This window comes from Guillardia theta, assembly GCF_000315625.1.
Source record: "Guillardia theta CCMP2712 unplaced genomic scaffold GUITHscaffold_45, whole genome shotgun sequence".
Classification (NCBI taxonomy): Eukaryota; class Cryptophyceae; order Pyrenomonadales; family Geminigeraceae; genus Guillardia; species Guillardia theta.
Window position 1 is genome coordinate 562,105 of NW_005434629.1, and position 18,945 is coordinate 581,049.

At 53.6% G+C, this 18,945-nt stretch overlaps 7 protein-coding genes across 7 annotated transcripts in view; 3 read left to right on the top strand and 4 right to left on the bottom strand.

Moving 5' to 3' along the window:
• Positions 1 to 2,783: 2,783 nt before the first annotated feature.
• GUITHDRAFT_110482 (hypothetical protein) lies at positions 2,784 to 3,567 on the bottom strand (the record flags this gene model as incomplete). Its single annotated transcript, XM_005830605.1, has 7 exons — positions 2,784 to 2,839; positions 2,887 to 2,960; positions 3,012 to 3,048; positions 3,095 to 3,125; positions 3,189 to 3,269; positions 3,312 to 3,404; positions 3,448 to 3,567. 7 exons carry the CDS (start codon positions 3,565 to 3,567, stop codon positions 2,784 to 2,786), a joined length of 492 nt encoding a protein of 163 aa, XP_005830662.1.
• A 746-nt stretch (positions 3,568 to 4,313) lies between these two features.
• On the top strand, positions 4,314 to 5,785 carry GUITHDRAFT_163826 (hypothetical protein; the record flags this gene model as incomplete). The annotated part of the gene is made up of 3 exons (XM_005830606.1): positions 4,314 to 4,372; positions 4,866 to 4,981; positions 5,045 to 5,785. The coding sequence occupies exons 1-3, from the start codon at positions 4,327 to 4,329 to the stop codon at positions 5,783 to 5,785; spliced, it is 903 nt and encodes a 300-aa protein (XP_005830663.1). The 5' UTR covers positions 4,314 to 4,326.
• A 368-nt stretch (positions 5,786 to 6,153) lies between these two features.
• GUITHDRAFT_95345 (hypothetical protein) lies at positions 6,154 to 6,864 on the bottom strand (the record flags this gene model as incomplete). The annotated part of the gene is made up of 2 exons (XM_005830607.1): positions 6,551 to 6,864; positions 6,154 to 6,502 (listed from the first exon to the last, which is right to left on the bottom strand). Coding segments are annotated over exons 1-2 (474 nt in total), but the record flags the coding sequence as incomplete, so codon positions are not given.
• Positions 6,865 to 7,958: 1,094 nt separating this feature from the next.
• On the top strand, positions 7,959 to 9,503 carry GUITHDRAFT_153241 (hypothetical protein). Its single transcript, XM_005830608.1, has 4 exons — positions 7,959 to 8,414; positions 8,462 to 8,642; positions 8,693 to 9,134; positions 9,182 to 9,503. The coding sequence occupies exons 1-4, from the start codon at positions 7,969 to 7,971 to the stop codon at positions 9,334 to 9,336; spliced, it is 1,224 nt and encodes a 407-aa protein (XP_005830665.1). The 5' UTR covers positions 7,959 to 7,968; the 3' UTR covers positions 9,337 to 9,503.
• Positions 9,504 to 9,657: 154 nt separating this feature from the next.
• On the bottom strand, positions 9,658 to 11,982 carry GUITHDRAFT_140429 (hypothetical protein; the record flags this gene model as incomplete). Its single annotated transcript, XM_005830609.1, has 13 exons — positions 9,658 to 9,720; positions 9,916 to 10,010; positions 10,092 to 10,160; positions 10,337 to 10,385; positions 10,522 to 10,568; positions 10,621 to 10,644; positions 10,754 to 10,820; positions 10,844 to 10,918; positions 11,078 to 11,156; positions 11,201 to 11,277; positions 11,333 to 11,382; positions 11,434 to 11,639; positions 11,684 to 11,982. 13 exons carry the CDS (start codon positions 11,980 to 11,982, stop codon positions 9,658 to 9,660), a joined length of 1,200 nt encoding a protein of 399 aa, XP_005830666.1.
• Positions 11,983 to 13,234: 1,252 nt separating this feature from the next.
• Positions 13,235 to 18,073, top strand: GUITHDRAFT_110487 (hypothetical protein; the record flags this gene model as incomplete). The annotated part of the gene is made up of 28 exons (XM_005830610.1): positions 13,235 to 13,255; positions 13,301 to 13,384; positions 13,431 to 13,505; positions 13,553 to 13,604; positions 13,665 to 13,862; positions 13,911 to 14,027; positions 14,302 to 14,351; positions 14,395 to 14,468; positions 14,518 to 14,578; positions 14,633 to 14,690; positions 14,739 to 14,770; positions 14,827 to 14,884; positions 14,930 to 15,000; positions 15,238 to 15,280; positions 15,329 to 15,370; positions 15,415 to 15,465; positions 15,803 to 15,849; positions 16,051 to 16,102; positions 16,207 to 16,247; positions 16,297 to 16,349; positions 16,395 to 16,455; positions 16,817 to 16,864; positions 16,923 to 16,972; positions 17,017 to 17,053; positions 17,163 to 17,243; positions 17,547 to 17,610; positions 17,724 to 17,764; positions 17,963 to 18,073. The coding sequence occupies 28 exons, from the start codon at positions 13,235 to 13,237 to the stop codon at positions 18,071 to 18,073; spliced, it is 1,773 nt and encodes a 590-aa protein (XP_005830667.1).
• Positions 18,074 to 18,194: 121 nt separating this feature from the next.
• GUITHDRAFT_153242 (hypothetical protein) overlaps positions 18,195 to 18,945 on the bottom strand; it is a gene marked incomplete at its 3' end in the record, with an annotated part of 1,235 nt that continues 484 nt past the window's right edge. The window contains exons 2-3 of the mRNA XM_005830611.1: positions 18,457 to 18,755; positions 18,195 to 18,289 (exon numbers count right to left, since the gene is read on the bottom strand). Of these exons, the coding sequence (XP_005830668.1) occupies positions 18,284 to 18,289; positions 18,457 to 18,755 (305 nt within the window). The remainder of the gene's footprint in view (positions 18,290 to 18,456; positions 18,756 to 18,945) is intronic.

The following is an 18,945-nucleotide window of genomic DNA, read 5'->3' on the forward strand; positions in this document are numbered from 1 at the left end:
CTGAATGAGGGACATGATAGTCGCATGATTTTGTTTGCCGACCTGCGCGTCCAGTCAACCCCCAGCTCCCCCCTCCCCCACCGCTCTTCTCCCATCCTCCTCCTTTATGTTTTCCTATCCCTGCTCCTCCTTCTCCTATTCCTGCTCCTGCTCCTGCTCCTTCTCCTGCTCTTGTTCCTCCATCGCTCTCCCTCCTGCTCCTCCCCATCCTCCTCTTCCTTGTTCTCGTATCTCTGCTCATGCTCTTCCTGCTTCATCGCTCGCCCTCCTCATCCTTCCTCTCCCTGCCCTCTCTCCTCCTTCCTCCTGCTGCACTTGCCTCCTCGAAGTGCGATCGTTGAGACTCCAACGTCTGCTCGGCCACTAGGAGCTGGGGGAGGAGATCAGCGGCAGCCCAGCAGAGTTTGAGCAAACCTCCCCGCAGATCGTGTTCATTTGAGTCTGCAGACCCGTGACCTCGGCTCGGATGTTTCGAAGGTCCTGCGGGTAAGATGAGAGGGAGGAGGAAGAGAAAGGGAAGGGAGGGAAGGGAGGAGGACGGACCACACGAGTAGGAGAAGGAGAAGGAGAGCGAGAGCGAGGAGGAGAAGAAAAGGAGAGAAAATGGGGGAGAATATGAAGGACGAGGACGAGGACGAGGACGAGGACGAGGACGAGGACGAGGACGAGGACGAGGACGAGGACGAAGGAAGCAAACAATCTTTGGGACCTGCTGGGATTTCACTTCCTGGTTCATCATGGTCTCGACGTTCTTCTTCATCTCGTCGGTGATCTCCTTCTGCGACTGCAGGAGCTTCCTGATCTCTTTCTCCTTCTCCTTCATCAGCTCCTGCTGGTTCAGCGAGTCCTCCAGCCGCCGGTACAGCACGTTTCTCTCGTGCTCCACCTGCGTCAGGATAGCCTTCGCTTCTGCTCTCTCCCGGATCATCCCCTCCTCGTGCTCTGTCATGACGCGCGCGAGTTCCTTCCTGTGCTCGTCCTTGAGCAGCGACATGTCCCTGGCCATGTCCTGCTCCCTCTCCTGCTGCTGCTGCCACAGAGATCGCACCACCTCCTCGTGCTTCACGCTCATCTGCCGCATTATCTCCTCCACCTCCTTCCTGCGGCTCTCCAGCACGCGGAACATCGCCTCCTCCTTGCTCCTCGATCCCTTGACATAGAGCTCCTTGAGCTTCTGCATCTCCGCTAGCAGCACCTGCTCCTTCCTCTTGCTGCTCGTGGCTCGAGCTCTTGCCATCTCCAAGACTGACCTAGCATGCTCCACGGCCGTGAGCTGCGAGGACATGAAGTTCATCTCCTCTGACTGATGCACCAGCGCCATCTGCAGGCGCCTCGCGTCCTCCAGCAGCTTCGCCGTCTCCTTCTCCTTCTGCAGCTTCTCCTCGCGAGCTCTCGAGACCTCCTCCATGGTTCTGTGCAAGGCGAACAGGGCAGAGCTGGCGAAGACGGAGGCATCAGGAGGAGGATGAACGAGATACGAGATGCTGTGGATCTCGTTGGAGTCGACAAACATCTCCATCCTTCGGATCTGCTCTGTTATGATCGCCATATCCTCCCCGCCCTCTCCCTCCTGGTCCTTCCCCTTCACACTCTTAGCCCCCCTGCCGTTCCCAGCGCTTCCCAGAGTAGAGAGCAAGCCTCTTCCGACTAGTATGTTGTTCGCTTTGTCCTCCACCTCCATGAGCACCGCTGCTACTTCGCTCTCCTGCGTCCTTCCGGCTTCTCCCAACCCTTGATCGCCATAGTGTGGCGCTCCTCTAAAAGCGTTTCGAGGAAGGTACACTGTGAATGGGATTTTGCGAGGAAGAGGAAAGCTAGCCAAGCTTCTCAGGCCATGAACAATCGCTCGTCCTAGACCTCCTCCTCCCTCAGCTACTGCATGGATCACCCCGCGCGGTGTCGATAGCGCGTCAGCTCCATCCACTTCCACCCATACGTCTCCCTCCCTCACCCCTGCATCCCAGAGCACCTGCTCTAATGTCTGCTCCTGTCCTCCTCCTCCTCCTCCTCCTCCTCCTCCTCCTCCTCCTCCTCCTTCCTCTATCACTCGCTCCAGAACGTCGACCTTCACGCCGGTTTCGCAGCGCCGCAAGCTGAGTCTAGCCATGTCGGAGGAGTCGGCAACGAAATTGGGGTAGGGGTACACAGAAGAATTAAGAAAGCCTCAATGATAGGGTAGTTTTGAGGTACAGAAGTACCGGTGAAGCAATAACTTTTCGAAGTGAAAGGGGTAGGGGTCCAGTTTGAGGTACAAACAATGCCGAGGAACGCGAGTTGCCGAAAAGGCGTGAATGAGGCGAAGGAAGGGAAGGACGACGAGGATGTGAGGGAAGACGAGTATGAATGAAGAAGGAGAAGAAGAAGAGGGACGAGGAGATGAGTGATGGTGAGAGAAGTAGAGAAACGAAAAGTAAAAACAGTCGGTGAAAATACAGATTTCGGATTTTTGAGAGCAAATAGAACATAAGGACAAGTGGGGTTGGTTGAAGTCAGATGGTAGAGAAAGAAATTAAGGGTGTTGAATCAATCACGCATGAGACCAAGCACTTGGCGAGTGGAGGGGCAGATCGGAGGGTTTGAGAGCGAGTCATGCACATGTCATAAATTGTGTATCTATACATGTAGAAGTGACTGCAAAACATGACATGAAATATGCAAGATCAGAGCTCTTATGCAGATTATGACAACGTCGCGGGCTGCGCCTTCACTGGAGATCAAGCATAGAGATGCAACTTGTTGAAGAGATCGAATGAAGTGTCGGGATTTGATAGTATGTTGGCATCTTATGATAATGGGCATCCTCTCCGCCAGACCTTCTCGAATTGTGTGAAATTAAGTCCTGCAAACATGCGTCAGAGGACCTGAAACTCACTCCGTTTCCATTACTTCCGTCGCGATCCTCGTCGAACTCAAAGAAAATTTCTTCGATTAAGCGCTCGCTGATATGCGGCGCCACTTCTCTGAAGCAAGGCGTTACGAAGGCAGGAGAATGCTGAGGAGGAGGAGGAGACCTGAAAGCATGTTTGACGTCATCGAGCGTGAGAAAACCTGCAACATCATCATCACTCGTTCATAAAGCCTGTACAATCACAACCAGCAGATCTTCGATCGAACGCTTTGAATGCCTGCGGCAACTTCATTCACTGTCCCTCTCTCTCGTGTACAAGCAGCAAGCTCTCCAACACTACCTGCCGAACTTCGTCGACTGAACTGGATCCGATGTCGATCTTTCGGCGGAGCATGGCGTCATAGAAGACATCCCATCCAATCTCAAATATCATGTCATGGGTTTTAGCAATGTGTCGTCTCACCTGCTCCTCTTGCATCGTTTTCTCGCCGAACAAGCGCAAGAGCTCGTATGGTGAGGGCTTGTACCCGAAGAGGTTGATAACTCCCAACTTCGTCTGCATCTTCATCACAACAGTGCATCGCAAGATGTCAGAGCACCTGATGGAGATCCAAGAACCCATCCTGGTCCTCATCATATTTGTGGAAGATGGCCTTGACTTCTTGCACGAACTTGCAATCCGTGTTAAGGGTTCTTTCCGCTTCAGCCAGTGGCGACATGAATGCGAGGCGAGCGTGACACACACACACACACTGTTGATGGCTGTGGAGTGTGTCTTGTATTTGGTAGTTCTTGGTGTCAGATGGTTGCTGCTACGTTTCTTTCTCCGTGCATCTGTCCAATCAGCCATTCAGGCTCACACTCCTATCCACTCCACACACATCCCAATCGAAAGGGGCATCCTCAGCTTCACCATTCCTACGCAAGAGGTACATCTTTGTTCTCGTTTCTGCTTATGTGATCTTTCAACATGTTGTCCGGTTCGACTTTGACTTGGAACTGGCTGCTGCTGGCATAAGCGCATGAACCTCTTTTATGCTACCTGGCTGTCTCTGCATCGGAATATCAATCTGCAAGAGAAAGGAAGTCTATCTTCAACCATACTCTCATCTATCTTCAACCATCCTTTCATCTATTATCTCTGCTCAATCTCATCATCGCAACCGTTACACACGTGCACGCCATCTCTTGTTCGGAAGCCCTACCTTCCCGCCATTAGGCTCCTGGCACGTTTGACAAAACATTTCAGTTAAAGATGTCATTGAAACGGTTGGTAACGGTTATTGGGGGAGGCGAGATGGGGTGGGGGTGGAGATGGGGTAGGGGGGTAGTCTTGCACCACAAAAATGATTGAAACACCCCTGTGTAAAAGCAAAACTTCTAAGTAAAGTACTAGGGTGGGTTCTGGTCCTAAGCAAGGGGTACAATTTCGGGCACTTAGGGGTAGGGTCCTTACAATAGCGAAGAGACAGGCGACGATGGCGACAGCCGCTAAGTCGGCGATGGCCGCGGTTGGATTCTCAGGTGATCCGCAGGAACTGGAGGGCGAGAGAGAGAGAGAACTAGATAGTTGCAAGAGATCAAAGGAATGAATCAGGTAGATGACGAGTGCGATATGCTAGTGATCAAGAAGGGAGAACAGAGAGATATTTGGTTTGTCAAATGAATAATGTAGACACTGACGGTAGTCGCTGATACAATCTGAATCATATATTGAATGTAATATAAGTAGGAAACGATTTTAGTTGAGAAATGGTATCAAAGATAGGAGAAAGAGAATCAATAGCATGAAGATCAAACTTCCTCACGCCAACTTCCAACAATTCTAGAGACAGCAAACAGAATTACAACAGTTGGGTTGGAAGGTTCCGCGAAAGAGGCCCACTACTACAATGGCGTAGATTTCAGCAACAGGACTTGTGATGTAGAATATTAAAACACAGACACCAGGGCATTGCATGTACACCTTTCTAACTGATCTTGAACTGAGTCCCTCGATGCTCACTGAATGTTGCAGTCGTGGCCCTCATCGTATGTTTGGCCCTCATCGGGAGTTCAAACTTGTCGCGCAAGGCAGTGCTGTCGAGCAGGGCTCAGATGCTCCGCACTATCGACCTCAACAAAGACAACAAGGTAAGTCGACATGCGCACGTTCACTCTGCATTATCTCACTATTTGGTGTTGGTGCTTCGGCAGAACCTGGACATCGTGAAATATTTGAAGTCAAACAAGGACATCAAGACTCCGCTGCGAAGGCATATGAGACGCTTGTCTCCCCAAGAGATTCTTCGGGAGGATTCCAACAATGTGGATGACCTGAGATCTCCCGCTCCCTCCAACCTCCGAGGGCTCGGACCCGATGGGCTGAGAGATGAAGGGTCAATCTCCGATCTTTACCTCCTGGGCTCTCTGAGCAGAGAAAACAAGGTTGACTCTGCTCGTATGGACGCAGTGGATGCTAGGCACAACATTCCGAGGGCGAACTCTTTTTTGGCTAGAAGAAGGAGAGTGCACGACATGGCAACTGCTGAGAGCAGGGTGGACTCGAAGGCTGAGAACCTCTTGTTCAGCAAGCGCAATCCTGAGCCGTTTCATATGATCAGAGATGGGGAGAGTCAAGCTGGAGGGCCTCCGTCTTGGCACGAGGACAGCTTCAAAGATAAGTTCTCTACCGCACAGATTCCAATCGCCACCGGCGACAGCTTCAAGAACAAGTTCCATGCGCTGACTGTCAAGTCCAACGACGATGGGAGCTCCAGCGACTCGGATCAGATGCCTGCTGTTGACTTGGGTGCGGAATCTGACAGCGAGAGATTGGCGGATCCCAACCCAGCACCATTGGCTGCCCCGAGCAAGGGAATCTGGATCGAGCCAGGATCGAATAAGGGGTATGACAGCTACGCTCTCGACTCACTGCAGGACAAGCACGCTGCATAGATGCGTTTTAACTTCAACCTTGACAATTCAACCTTGCTTTGCATGAATGAACATTCCTACCACGTGAGGCTGATTGCTGGAGTGACAGTTAAAGATATGCGCTTGCAGGCAGACCACGACAGTGCAAACTTTCTTTCATTTCATGATATTCTCACAGTGTACACCCAAAATTATCACTACATCACATGAACTCCTCAAACTGCTTCCACACTGAACTCGCCCACGTCAAACATCTTAACAAGTTTTCATCCTCGGAAAGCCTTCCTCATGCTTTATGTTAACATCCTCTCACTTCCCCTGGCTGGAGTTCGAGCTCCCGGTGTCTTGACCTGTCACAACTTTGTGTCTATCATGCCAGTCAAGCTTCCAAGCCATCTCATCTCTCTTCCTTCCTTTTTCCACAGCGCTCTGACCACTAGGAACATGTAGACCTGTGAGTTTCTTCTGCTCCTCATCGATCAGTTTGCGTGCTTTTATCGCCATCCTGTCAGTCACTTGCTCCAAAGCGTTTCTGCCGCCGATCAACAGCCGTGAGATGATCTCGGGGTCTTTCTCATAGCGCGCGTCCTCGAACTCCTTCCGAGCGCTCGCCACCAGCTTGTCGCGCCAGATCTTACCGTCTTTGTCTGCCCATGTGAAGTGCTTGGCTGCCTTGAGGATCTCGCGGTAGAGCTGCAGAGACTCTTTGCGAATCACATCCAACTGGGGTCGAGGTCCCTTGGACAGAGTCAAATTCTTTCCATACAACAAGCAGATGGATTTCACCTCTTTGACAAGCGTCACAGGGTCTCGGTCCTCAGGAAAGACGACGATACTTCTTTGACAGACACGGGAGCAGCTTCTTCGCACGACTAATGCACATGGCCGAAGCCTGTGAAAAAAAGACCACATCTACCACAAGATAATCAGGCCTCATGCACAACACAGGTCAGAGTCATCTATGCAAAATGCAGCAGATGCACAGAGTTACAGGGGAACGTGTACTTGAAGTGCGCAACCATCTTGTACAACAAAACGTAGGACATGATGTACAGTTGCCACCATAATTTTCTGGTCCAGTGCGTTGACACTCTCATTTCTTTCCCTGAGGTATTAAACTTGTCTTGTTTCTGCGTTCCCTCTTGTTGGGTTCCCATCATTCATTGATAATTCGTCGACCTCATTCTCCTCTCTCTTAGTTGTCTATCTCCTCGCTCAGTCTTCTTCCTTGCCTCCCCTCATACCATCCGTATGCCTCAACTTGTGGTCTGGAACATCTTTCCTCTGGAGGGGTGCTTTGAGTATCAGTTTCATGGGTGGGGGTTCATCACCCCCACCCCTCTTGTTTCCTACTGATACACCCGTGATTTTGGAAATGCACTCCCATTCCTTTTGTTACTTTGTGGGGGTAGTGGGTGGGTAGTAAATCATCCCCCTCCTATACCAGGTGATTGTCCAAAGGCCCTCATCCCCATCCATCAATGTGCCCTCATCCCCCAACCTCCATCGCGAAGAGTCGTTTTTTTTTCGGGAGCGTCGAAGAGTTGTGGCGGCCCATGGCAGCTTGAGGGAGTTTGGGCGGCGAATGCTCGCTCCTCCTCTGTGCCCGTCCCTCCATGCTCTGATCCCTCTTCATCATGCTATCTTTCATATCCCTTCTGCTCCCTTGTTGTCTCCATGTTGTTTTCTTTTTCATGGTCCCACCATTGTATCTCGTCGTTCCGCTCTGTATGGGCGCGGGACATCGAAGTAATCCGTTGAGAAACTTTCTTGCCTGCAGCTTTTCCTCTTGCTGAATGTCTCATGCTCATTGTCTTGCTCAAATATTCTACATTTTGGTGAAATATTTGAAAGGATTACTGTAGCTCTCAGTGAGGATGTAAAAAAAAGTGAGATTGGACGTTCTGTCCGATGTTGACTTGATTCTTCCATCAGTAAGTTTTTCATAGCAATGATGTTCTTCGATGTAGCGTAATTTCAGGTTAATGTATAGCTTCTATCCTCCTTGTCCAAGATAGATCTGAAAGATGTGGGTTCTGAAAACTTGAAAATTTCTATCAAATTCTTTACACGACATGCAATTTTTCAAATGGAGAGGTTGTTCGATTAGTTATTTCTTCCACGAGCTTCACCATGCTCAATTGAAATATGGCTCTCTCCCTTCTCCCATCCATATTCTGACGTTTCCTGGTGTAGCTTCGAACATGCCGCAGGAGGAGAGCATCCTGCTAAATGTTAACGAGAAGTACGGAACCACAGAGACCGAACAGGGCGAGAAGTCCAACCGCAGGGTCAACATGAAGATGGTGGCGGGAGCTGTTGGCCTTGTTGCCTTGGCCATCGTTGGTGTCGTCACCCTCACGAACAAGGCCTCGTCTAAGACTGCCTTGGCCGATGACGTGGCGAAGAGGCTCGGGTACAGCCTTGAGCGCAAGCCCAGGATGTTCTCCATGCTCCAGGGCGAAAACGTCGTCGCACCTGTCCCAGCCATCTCTGCTGTTGCTGGAGCTCACGCTGCTTCTCGTGGAACTGCTGGCGAAGCCAACGCTCTCGAGTCCCAGATCTCTGACCTCAAGAAGGAAATCCAGGCCATCGCGAACACCAAGGAGCTCGAGGCTAAGCTCCAGGCGAAGATCGCACAGGACAGAAGGTAGAGAGGAGCGCTGAGTGTGTCAGTGTATTCTGAACATGCTGCAGGAATGACGAGGCCGATGTCGCCCACGAACTCGCTCTCCAGAAGACTCTTGCCGAGCTCAAGCTCCTCGCCAAGGAGAAGTTCGACCAGATCAACATGGACAAGGAGAAGGAAGGCGGTCTCACTGCTGAGGAGGCAGCTCAGCTGGACCAGCAGATTTTGGCACTCGAGAACTCTCTCAAGGTCTGCTTGCCTTGATGTTTGAACCGGCAGGTTGTGACGCTGTTGGTCAGGTTCTTGAGAGCAAGATGATGGAGATCGAGCACGACATCTCGGCCCTTCATGCCCACGAGAAGATGTCCAGGAATGCTGTTGCCGACGGCGAGGCTGTCCTCCATGCCGAGGCTGTCGAGCAGGCTGAGGAGGAGGCTGCCCATGAGGCGACTGAGGCCGACGAAGCTCTCCTGAACAAGCAGTTGGAGATCGAGTACGCCGACCAGACTGAGATCACCAACATCGAGGCCGAGATCAACGCGGACAAGTCCTTTATCGAGACCCTCAAGAAGCACATCTCCGCCTCCACCTCCCTCTCTGATGCTGAGAAGGCTCAGCTCGAGGCCGAGCTCAAGGCCGAGGAGGCTGACCTTGCCCGCCTCGAGGCCCAGCTCAAGGACGAGCAGGCCAAGCTCGAGAAGGATGCCGAGGAGGGAGCCAAGCTTAGGGAGAAGTACGCAGGTGATCAGCTCAGCTGGTGTCCAGCTAAGGTTCTGATCCGATGGCAGGTGACCTTGCGAGGGAGCACTACGATGAGATGGAGATCTCCATGGACGTCAACGAGATGCACAACATCCTCTTCCCTGCTCCTGCTGCCCCTGCCAAGGCCAAGGATGCCAAGGCCGAGTCGCTCAAGAGCAAGGGCAAGCCCTCGAAGATGTAAGGCAGGGCCCCGAGCTCTCGTCACGTGGTTAAGACGTTTAGAAACGAGTTTTGACGCTCGCATGGCACATGATCGCAGCTCGTGGGTTGTGCGACCGGGTGTATCTCCAGCTGGTTTTCACGCAGTTAGCGGCAAGTATGCTGAATTCACTTCCCAACAACAAAGAACAAAAAGTCAAAATCGCAGGTTCCTCCCCTCGAACTTGGCGTTTATCTGCAACCACTCTCGTCATCCTCCCTCCCTCCTCTTCCTCCCTCGCCCACCTGCAGCGCGAGGGTTCGAGTGAACTCCGCGAGTCCATACGCCTGCGGCAAGCTCAGCTCAACGCCGGAAACGTTCTTGCGCTGCCTTCTCAAGGGAGGCCTGCACCTCCTCGGCCACGTCCTGCCAGGCAACGTCAGCTGCACGCCAGCTGCTCCCGAGCTGGGGCTGCAGGCCTTGAGAGAGCGCGAAGAAATCTTGTCGACGGTCCTGGAGACGATGATGTTGGTGAGCTCGAAGAGGACCTTGTTCTCGGCCGGTTGTTGCTGTATCATCAGACGATCAGCGGAAGGGAAGCGAGCATCGCGCTTGCTCTACCCTCTTCATCAGCTCGGCCTCAGATAACCCTGCTCCTCCTCCTCCTCCGGGGTCTGCGGGCTTCTTCCCAGAAAGAGGAGGAAGGCGCATTGCGCCTGCAAACCTTCCAAGAAACCCTGGCTCCTTCAGTCAGCGACTCCACTTGGGGTGTCACCAGCTCTTGCCTTTGCTCTGACCGTCGCTTGCCTTCTGCTGCTCCTTCTCCGCCTTTTTCTCCGCCTTGATGTCCTCTTTGTCCAGGATTTCTGCAGTAGAGTAGAGGTCATGCCCAGGTAACCTCCTCCTCTCCTCTATCCCTCTTCCCTCCTTCAACTGCTCCTTCCCATCACTCTCCTGTTCTTCGCCCTTCTTCCTCGTTCTGTGTTCTCATCCCTGCTCCTCTTCTAATTCTTCCCGACGGCGGCTTCCTCTTTCCACTTACTCGCATCGTCAAACTCTCCGACGCCCAAAAACTTGCCGTTCTCCCATTCCTTCCTCGCACATCAGCCTCGTCGCAGGCAGCACGCGAGACTTCACCCCATCTTTGACAAGCTTTCTGCTGTAGCTCATTGTTTGACGCGCGTCCTTGCAAACTCTTCAGCAGTGGGACATCGGAGCGTCAGGTACCTTGCCCTTGAGGCCGATTTCTCGTCCTCTTATTCTCCTTCCCTTGCCTGTCTTTCAAGGTCAACCCGTTGCTCCTTGTGTAACGCGAGCTGCTCGCACCAGCTCGCCACGTCCCGTGCCCATCTGCTTGCGAGTCTCAGACATCAACAGCACATCCATCCCCGCACTCTCTCCCTCCTCGTCCTCATCCTCTTCCATGTCTGCCGTCTCTTCGTATGACAACTTTACTCACCCTGATTTCCGTCTCGGAAGCAGCCGATGTAAACATCGCCATTCTTCCATGTTTGTATACCCCAGCCCTGCCATCCGCTCACTCCCTCACGTTCTTATCGTCGCCTAGCACCATCGGCTTGTCTTGCATCCATCCACCAACGTACTCCTCGAGCAACTCCTTCACCTGATCGCGTCCGTCGATGTCAATCAAATACCTCCTCAACTTCACATCATTCAATTTCATCGTCATGCGTAGCAGAAGTTGCACCACCACCACCACCACCACAACCAACACCAACACCAACACCAACACCAACACCAACACCATCATCATCATCATCACCATCATCATCACCACCACCACCACCACCACCGCGGGAGAGAAACAAACTTTCTTTACCCATGTCTGCGAGTAGATGTAACTGAGCCAAGTTAGCAACGAGCTGCAACAACAAGTTCTCATCACCTCCCATGTCCTTGTCGCTGCCCCATGTACCACTCGCCCCTGTACAACCCTCCCAGGCGGAAGGAGGCTTCTCCTATCTGCAGCACATGCTGTGAACCCTCCGCTCATCCCGCTGCTCATGCAGCAACTCACTCCATGCATCTTGTCCTCCCACCACATCCCGAGATACTTGGAGCCGTTGGCTGCTCCTCGTTCAGTCGACCTTCAACCTCTAGATCAGCAGCAGCTCCTACCGTACAGCATGATGCCCCTGCCATGCCGCTTGCTCTCCTTCACATCGCCGATATACTGCGAGCCGTCGGGGTACGCGATGACGTCCGTCCCTGTCACGTCTTGAGCCTCATACCGAGCAAGAAGGTTCAAACCGTTGACGACTGGGAGGGAGCGGTGGCGCATGAGAGCAGCGAGGTCTGTGCGATGATCGTAGCATAACTCGCACCTGCACTCACTGAGTGACGGGAGACGAGGCAGTTGATCTCTCACCTCTCATAGTCTTCCTCCAGCGCTCTCCTCGTCCTCGTCGACTTGGATGCATAGCCATCTGCTGTGTCTGCCTCCTGACATGGCACACGCTCCCAAAGCCTTGCTGGCCCCTTGCTGAAGGCAGTTGAGCGATTCGGCGCGACTGGGCGGCCACAGGAGGAGCATCGCCGATGTCGATTCGTGAAGGCGAAGGCTTTGGGAGCACAGCGTGACTGGATGTTGTGCGAAATCGTTAGCTCTTGTCCCTCCTGCTCATCTCCAGCTGCGCTCTCAGGTCCTTCCTCGTCTGATGACGTCATTCTCTCTATTTGCTGCAAGGCAGGGAGAACGTGTTGTCAAACTCCAGGGCAGTACGAGCTGGTCTCACTGACACAACAGCGACCTCAGGCTAGTAGACTGCGATCGGTGTGGCAGGTCGAGGCAGTGCGACTCAACGTGCGCTTGTCCTGAACCAGCTGGCTTTGTTTCTGTCCTCTCTCGCTCGCTCGCTTCCTCCTCCTCCTCCTCCGTGACTTGCCGTCAAACTGACATGCGGTAACTCTAACTTGTTTGGTTTGACTCCTGGTTTGACTCCTCCATGGTATGAGTGGGGATGTGGACCGTTCGACGCACGGTGCACTGCCGCGGCCGCCGCGGAACAGTGCCATGATACCGGGAGTACGGTCTTTTCAGTACTCAAAGTTATAAGGAGAGTAGAAAACGATCGCTATGTATCTTGGTATCATCGATCATCAAAGCTGGAAGATCCTGTCAAGGCGATGATCCGAAATGCTTTGAGCTGAGTCCATTGAAACCACTCAGAGTTCATATCTGAGTATCCGCAAGACGTGACCGTGGCCAAGTCGGCTCCCAATTTCTTTGCAACTTGAAAGTTCTTACCCGTGGGTTTCCGAGTCACTAGTAGTTTTGAAGCCGCAGCCAACCCTCATCCCGGCTGCCCCGTACTAGCCTCCCGGATCCGACCGGCTCCGAAGTTGTCAGTGAAAGTGACAAGAGCCGCTCAACCCCGCGGCGTCGGTGACTGGCACCGTGGCAGAGTCAGCCAGCCGGCCGGGGCCGGCCGCGGGCCCCGGTCAGGGCCGGGCCTGCAGTGCCGAGTTTACAGCCTGGGCCGCTGCCGTGCCAGCCGCCCGGGGCCGCTCACTGGCGGCGGGCGGCTCCGGGCTCGGCCGGCCGGGCAGGCGGCCCGGGGCCTGTAACGGATGATCAGATCGTGGAGGGGTTGGCCAGTTCGCCTTTTTTAACCGCCAATGGCGGGGCAGCCGGGCGGGCGGCGATGAAGCGAAGAAAGTGAGTGAAGATGGAGATGCTCACGCTGCAATGCTGATGTTGTGATGAGAGATTGACAACTTGACGGTCTCAGAGTGTACGCATCTTCTATGATAGTTTTTTTTTAATGCACACATGAAATGTGTTGTTTCTCATGGAAGTAAAATTTGTGAAGTCTGTCAATTCTTTGTTGTCGCTCTGTTCTCGCGATGATCAACGTCGTAACGTTTCGATCTGCTCGCACGATCACTGAGAGCAAGATGCAGGTTGCTCTAGGTGAAGATGTCAGCAGTTTCCGACGAGGTGACTTGAAACCCGAGGCTCGATTTGCGACGTGACGAGAAGCAGGGAGTCACGTTACCACCTCTCGTCGACCAGAGCTTGAGACCTGCCAGTGCATCTGTTCTTCCTGCGTCGAATGCTGAGCGACAGGTTTGTCAGCTCTCAGAGAAGACTGTTTTCTAAGCCGAGCGTGCAGGAGGAAGAGTATGTTATCCTCCCTCCTATCGACTCGGCGAGTCGCATGTTCGAGCAGTCGCTTGCTAGCAATCAGGTTCAATCCCCGCATGCAGCGCTCTCAGTCCCTCATGTCAGTCTCAGCTGATCGAGCGAGCGTCGGACGCTAGGACAGCCAAGAGCTCCTATCGAGATGGTGACGACGCTGACAGCGCTGCCTGACTGCTGATGCTGCCTGCTAATACTCCTTGTGCAGGGGGAAGGGAAGAGTCTTCCTCCTCCTATCGACCACAAGACCTCACAGAGAGCTCAGACGCGAAGCTCAGCTCGCCCTCAGGGCTGCGGCCGGAGAATGCAGCACAGGAGGCTCATAGGGAGACCGTCGCTGCTTTTCGAGAAGAGAGTGCGGGCGAGGACTCAGCAGTTGGACTTGAAGGTGATGACGCGAGAGCAGGTTTGCTGAGAACTTAGAGTGTGAGTTGTTCTGACCGACCTTCCCCAGCTGAGGTTGGAGCAGAGAAGAAGGTAACGGCAGGAGTTGCAGAGGGGAGGGCAGACTTGACGCTGATGGGGAACTTGTCAGGCGGCAAGGAGAGGTCCACTGCCGTCTCGCCGGAGGGTGCTGGAGGTACATTTTGAAGTTTGCAAACGTTTGATTGAGCATCTCTTGTAGAACACCACTAACAACCAGCCTTTCTCCAACCTGAGTGAGGAGACGTCCTATCCGCTCCCTTCCTCTCCCTTTGCCCGATCTACTTGCAGGGCCATGACAGCTCCTCCCTCCCTTCCCTTCCCGCCTTCCCCTTCGAACTTTTCTTCGTGTGTCCATCCAGTTGGTCCCCGTCCTTCTCTTTTACCCACCATCTCCCTTTTGTCTTATCCGTTCGATGCAGACCAGCAAGTGGGCAAAGTGAGAGAGTCGATCTCTGCAGATCCAACGCAGGTGGAGGAAGGAAGGGATAAGTAGGAATGCCTGACGCTCGTAGATCTCCGTGCACGAGGGCCACACGCTGCATGGGAGAGAGACAGCAGAGCAGAGGTTAGAGAGGATACGCAACAGGTAGAGGAGGCTCGATGATCTTCGATGGCTGACTGACATGCTCTCCAAGTAACATTCGCAAGAGCTTCCGAGATCAAGGAAGGGAAACGCTGGAAGGCAACGTCAGCAATGTGAAGGACTAGCTTACCTCCTTCTTGTCTTCCTGATGCTCCTCTTGATGGCAGCTGTCTGATGACATGCAGAGCACAAGGGCCTCCTCGCCCCGGCGTCCGAGGCCAGCAGGTCAGCTGAGAAAGAGCTTGAACATGTTTAACTTGTCTTGTTCGTCAGATCACGAGTTCGGCTACAAGACAGAGTTTGAGGTGGCGGACTTCCTCTCGCCTTTTCCTGACGTTGTCTTGTGATTCTTCTTCCCCAGACGAAATCTCCGGGGCTGAATCAAGACAAAGCGCAGCGGGCAGGGCAGCAGGCGTCTGGTGGTGTAACTGCATGGCCTTTCGTCCCCCTTACACGCCTCTCAGCTCCCTACGGTAAACTGCAAGGCCATTCGGAAAGCATGGTCGATGTCGATCCCTTCGCAGTGAAAATGCAGGTGGGACGTCAGAAGCGCGTGGAGGAGAAGCACGGGGGAGGGGCAGTGGCAGCAAGAGTAGCAAGAGCAGTAGTGGAGGGGGAGAAGAAGAAAAGGACAAAAGTAGTAGCTGTACTAGCAGTTGTAGGAGGGGAGGAGGGTCGAGGGAAGGAAGGAAAAGGAGAGGGGGGGGGGGGGGAGGAAGAAGGAAGGAGGGGGAGGGGGAGGAGAAATCTGAGAAGTGACCTGCTGGTTTAGCTGCGTCACATGTTCTTGGGGTTCGTTGACAAGTCGGCACCTGGTGAGTTTCATTTGCTACGGAGAAGGAAAGTGAAGTCATCAACTTCAGATCTTGAAGAGAAACCTCCCGCTGCTCTGTCGGTCGAGGCCGGTGCTGCTTGACCCTCCTTCAAAGACATTCCTCAATGATTGCAGGGGATGCTTCCAAGCTCAAGTTCATTGACAATCTACCGGAATGGGTCAAAGGTAAGAGGAAGAGGGCACGAGAGTGAAGGCGGTTGTGGAGGGAGACGAGGATGATGATGAAGATGAGGGGGACCAGGGGTTGTGGAGGGAGACGAGGATGATGATGAAGATGAGGGGGACCAGGGGTTGTGGAGGGAGACGAGGATGATGATGAAGATGAGGGGGACCAGGGGTTGTGGAGGGAGACGAGGATGATGATGAAGATGAGGGGGACCAGGGGTTGTGGAGGGAGACGAGGATGATGATGAAGATGAGGGGGACCAGGGTTGTGAGAGTGGTGTTGGAAGAGAAGAGGAAGCAGGTTGAAGTTGCAACCCTGATTTGCCGCTTGTTCCAGGGAGTGACGAGTTTCCTCGAGGAGTTCATGGCGAGGGGAGGAAAGAGGTTCTCCCCAGACTTTCCCTCCATGCTCCTGCTCATGCCTCCTCCTCACGTTTGTGGCTGCCATGAACTTTGTCATAGTCTGCCAGTTTGGTCTCATTTTCTCTTTCTTTGATCTCTTTCTTTGTTCTCTTTCTTTGATCTCTTTCTTTGATCTCTTTCTTTAAACTCTTTCTTGATTTCCTTCGCTCACTTGGCTGTTAGTGGTATGGGCAGGACGGTCATCGAGCAGCGATTGCCAGGATACCAACTTCTGGTGCGCGAACTTCCAGTGCACCTCCCCTCCCCCGTTTCTCTTGCCTTCCTGCCTCTGCCTCTGCCTCTGCTTTTCGTGCTGCTTGGCTGCTAATGCATCAACAGGATCAAGCTCAGAGACAGACAGGACGGAGTATCGCCTGCAGGTGCTGCTGACGAGGCGCGAAGGGGGGGAGGTGCTGAGCTCTTGCGCAGCCGGCAACAGCGCATGGCTTTGATGTTGGGTTCGAGCGAACCATGGCACATAAGTAGGAAGAGGACGAGGAGGGACGAGGGGCTGATGCTGTTGCTAGTTCCTTGCGGTCGCACGGCAGTCAGCTGCAGGAGAAAGATCTAGGGGAGGAGAACTTTCAGGTTTCTACCTTTGCCGGAGGTCCCAGGCATCTCACTATGCGCCCACCAGACTCCATCCGGAGGATATGTTCCTAGCGGCCCCAACCGGTTCTCTTCCTTGCTCTTTCACTTTGCTCCTCGTCGCCTGTCCCACTTTTGCCCTCCTCCTCTTGCAGCCTCCTTTGAGTCTGCTCCTGCTCCTGCTCCTGCTCCTGCTCCTGCTCCTGCTCCTGCTCCTCAACCCTTTCCCTTTCTGACTCGAAGGTGCGCAGGCAGAAGCACAATGGAAGCGACGGCAATCGTGCTCAGGCATTCTTCATTCATCCTCTCTCCCTCAATTTTCTCATCTCATCTGCTCTGCACACGCTGAGAATCTTTTCAGGCTCGAGCAGAGGTGGCTGTCGCTGCTCCTATCAAGCTTCCTCGCCAGGTTTCACTCCCTGCTCCTCCACTCCTGCATGATCTGTGCGAGGTGACGTGGCGAGCAGGAGGGCTTCATGGTAGACCGCAACAAAGATCCTGGGATAGGAGAGGGGAGGTAAGCCGACTATCCTCCTCCTTCTTCCTCTCACCTCACGGCAGAGCTGCTGCTCATCGCACGACAGCTGAGAGAGAGCAGGTGGGTGTCTTGCCTTGCAGTATCCTGACTCCCTCCCTCCCTCCGCTTGCTCTCCTGTCATGCCCTCCTCTTGGTTTTGTGTTTCTCATTTTCTCGTCTCGTCCTTCAGTCTGTCACTGTTAACAACGAAATCACCGAGGAGAGCAAACTAGCTCACAAGTTTTCTCGCGTTCTCGAGGGACCTGGGAAGGTGAGGGAGGAAACGAGGAGACGAGAAAGCAAGAGGGACGAGAGCGAGACAATTGACCAGCAATGGGGAGGAGATTCCAGGAAGGGAAGAGTAGCAAGGAGAAGGAGGAGACAGGGAAAAGGGGAGAAGGAAGAGAGAGTTTAGTTTCTTTCAGAGGAGAAAGTAGAGGAAGGAAGAGAGAGTTTAGTTTCTTTCAGAGGAGAAAGTAGAGGAAGGAAGAGGAAGAGGAGGAGAAAAGGTCAGAAGAAGTAGAGGAAGGAAGAGGAAGAGGAGACAAATGCATCTTCTGACCTTTTCTTGTAGCTGGAAGACACAGACTACGACGAGCTTGATCTTCGTCCCTCGCAGCTGGCGACTAAAATCAAAGGTCATCAACTCTCCTCCTCTCTAACGTCTTTGCCTTCTCCTTCTATTCATGCCATGGCTTGTGGCTCCTGCTGCCTCCCCTGTCTCATTCCTTGCCTTCCTGACTGATGGCAGAAAAACGAGGAGCATACGCTGTGCCCAAGGACCAGGGGCAGGTAACGAGAAAGAGGAGGAGACTGCGGGAGTGTGAGACTATCAGGAAGTGTGATGGGAGGGAGGGAGAGGGTAGTAGGGAGGGGAAGGAGATAGCAGGGAGGGGAGGGGTAGCAGGAATGGGGATGGGGTAGTAGGAATGGGGAAGGAGGTATTAGGGAGGGGATGAGAGGGGGGGGGAGGATGACAGCGATGAGCAGGAGGAGATTCGAGATGCTCGACCCATTCCGATGGAACTGCAGCTGAAGCAGAACGCGTTTGATCGACAGAAAGGTTCAGGAGAGGACAAGATGCGATCAGCCTTCTACTAGCTCCTCATAAGGTTCAGGAGAGGACAAGATGCGATCAGCCTTCTACTAGCTCCTCATCTCAATGCCAGGAGAGGAGGTGAAGGGGAGGAACTGAGAGAAGAAGAGCAAAGGGAGAGGAGGATACTTGTCATGTTGATTTTCTTGTAAATATTCATGTCACATCAACGTTGCTTCCTCTCCAGCTTCTTCTGCAGTTTCTCCTCAACAACCTCAGACCTGCATCAATGTAAGTACTTCCCCCCTTCTCCTTCTCCTTCCCCTCACACTCCTCCTCCTCCGCTTGCCCCTGCCCCTGCCCCTGCCCCTGCCCCTGCCCCTGCCCCTGCCCCTCTCCTCACTCCCTTCTGCCTCTCTATGCTCGCTTTTGAAGTCAAGGAACGCACAAGGCAGTCAACTTCTCGGTGTCGAGCTTCGCCACCGCAGCGCGCCATCGTCTCCTCCCCATCTCCTCCTCCACCTGCTCCTGCAGTTTTGCCAGCTCAGCCGTCGGCATCTGCGCGAGAGCGGAGGACGGAGGATGGGGGGCCTCGCTGCTCGTGCCCTTGGTGAGCTGCTTGCGCCAGATGTCGTCGACTCGCAGGATCGGATCTCTCACTCTATGCTCTCGCATGCTCATCTTGTCGCTCTTCAGCTTCTCTGCCTCCCGCTGCCGCTGCCGGGAGAAGTTTTCATCCTTTCGAATCTGTGAGCTTGTCAGGCAGTTGCTGGAGCAGATGCTGGAGCGACAGTGAAAGCAGGTGTGCGTGAGAGAGGGGGGGACGAGTCTACTCTGTCGAGAGAATGGTTGGATGGGGAGGATGAGGAGGATGGGGAGGATGGGGAGGAGGAGGATGAGCGTGACGATGAGGAGGAGGAGGAGGAGGAGGAGGAGG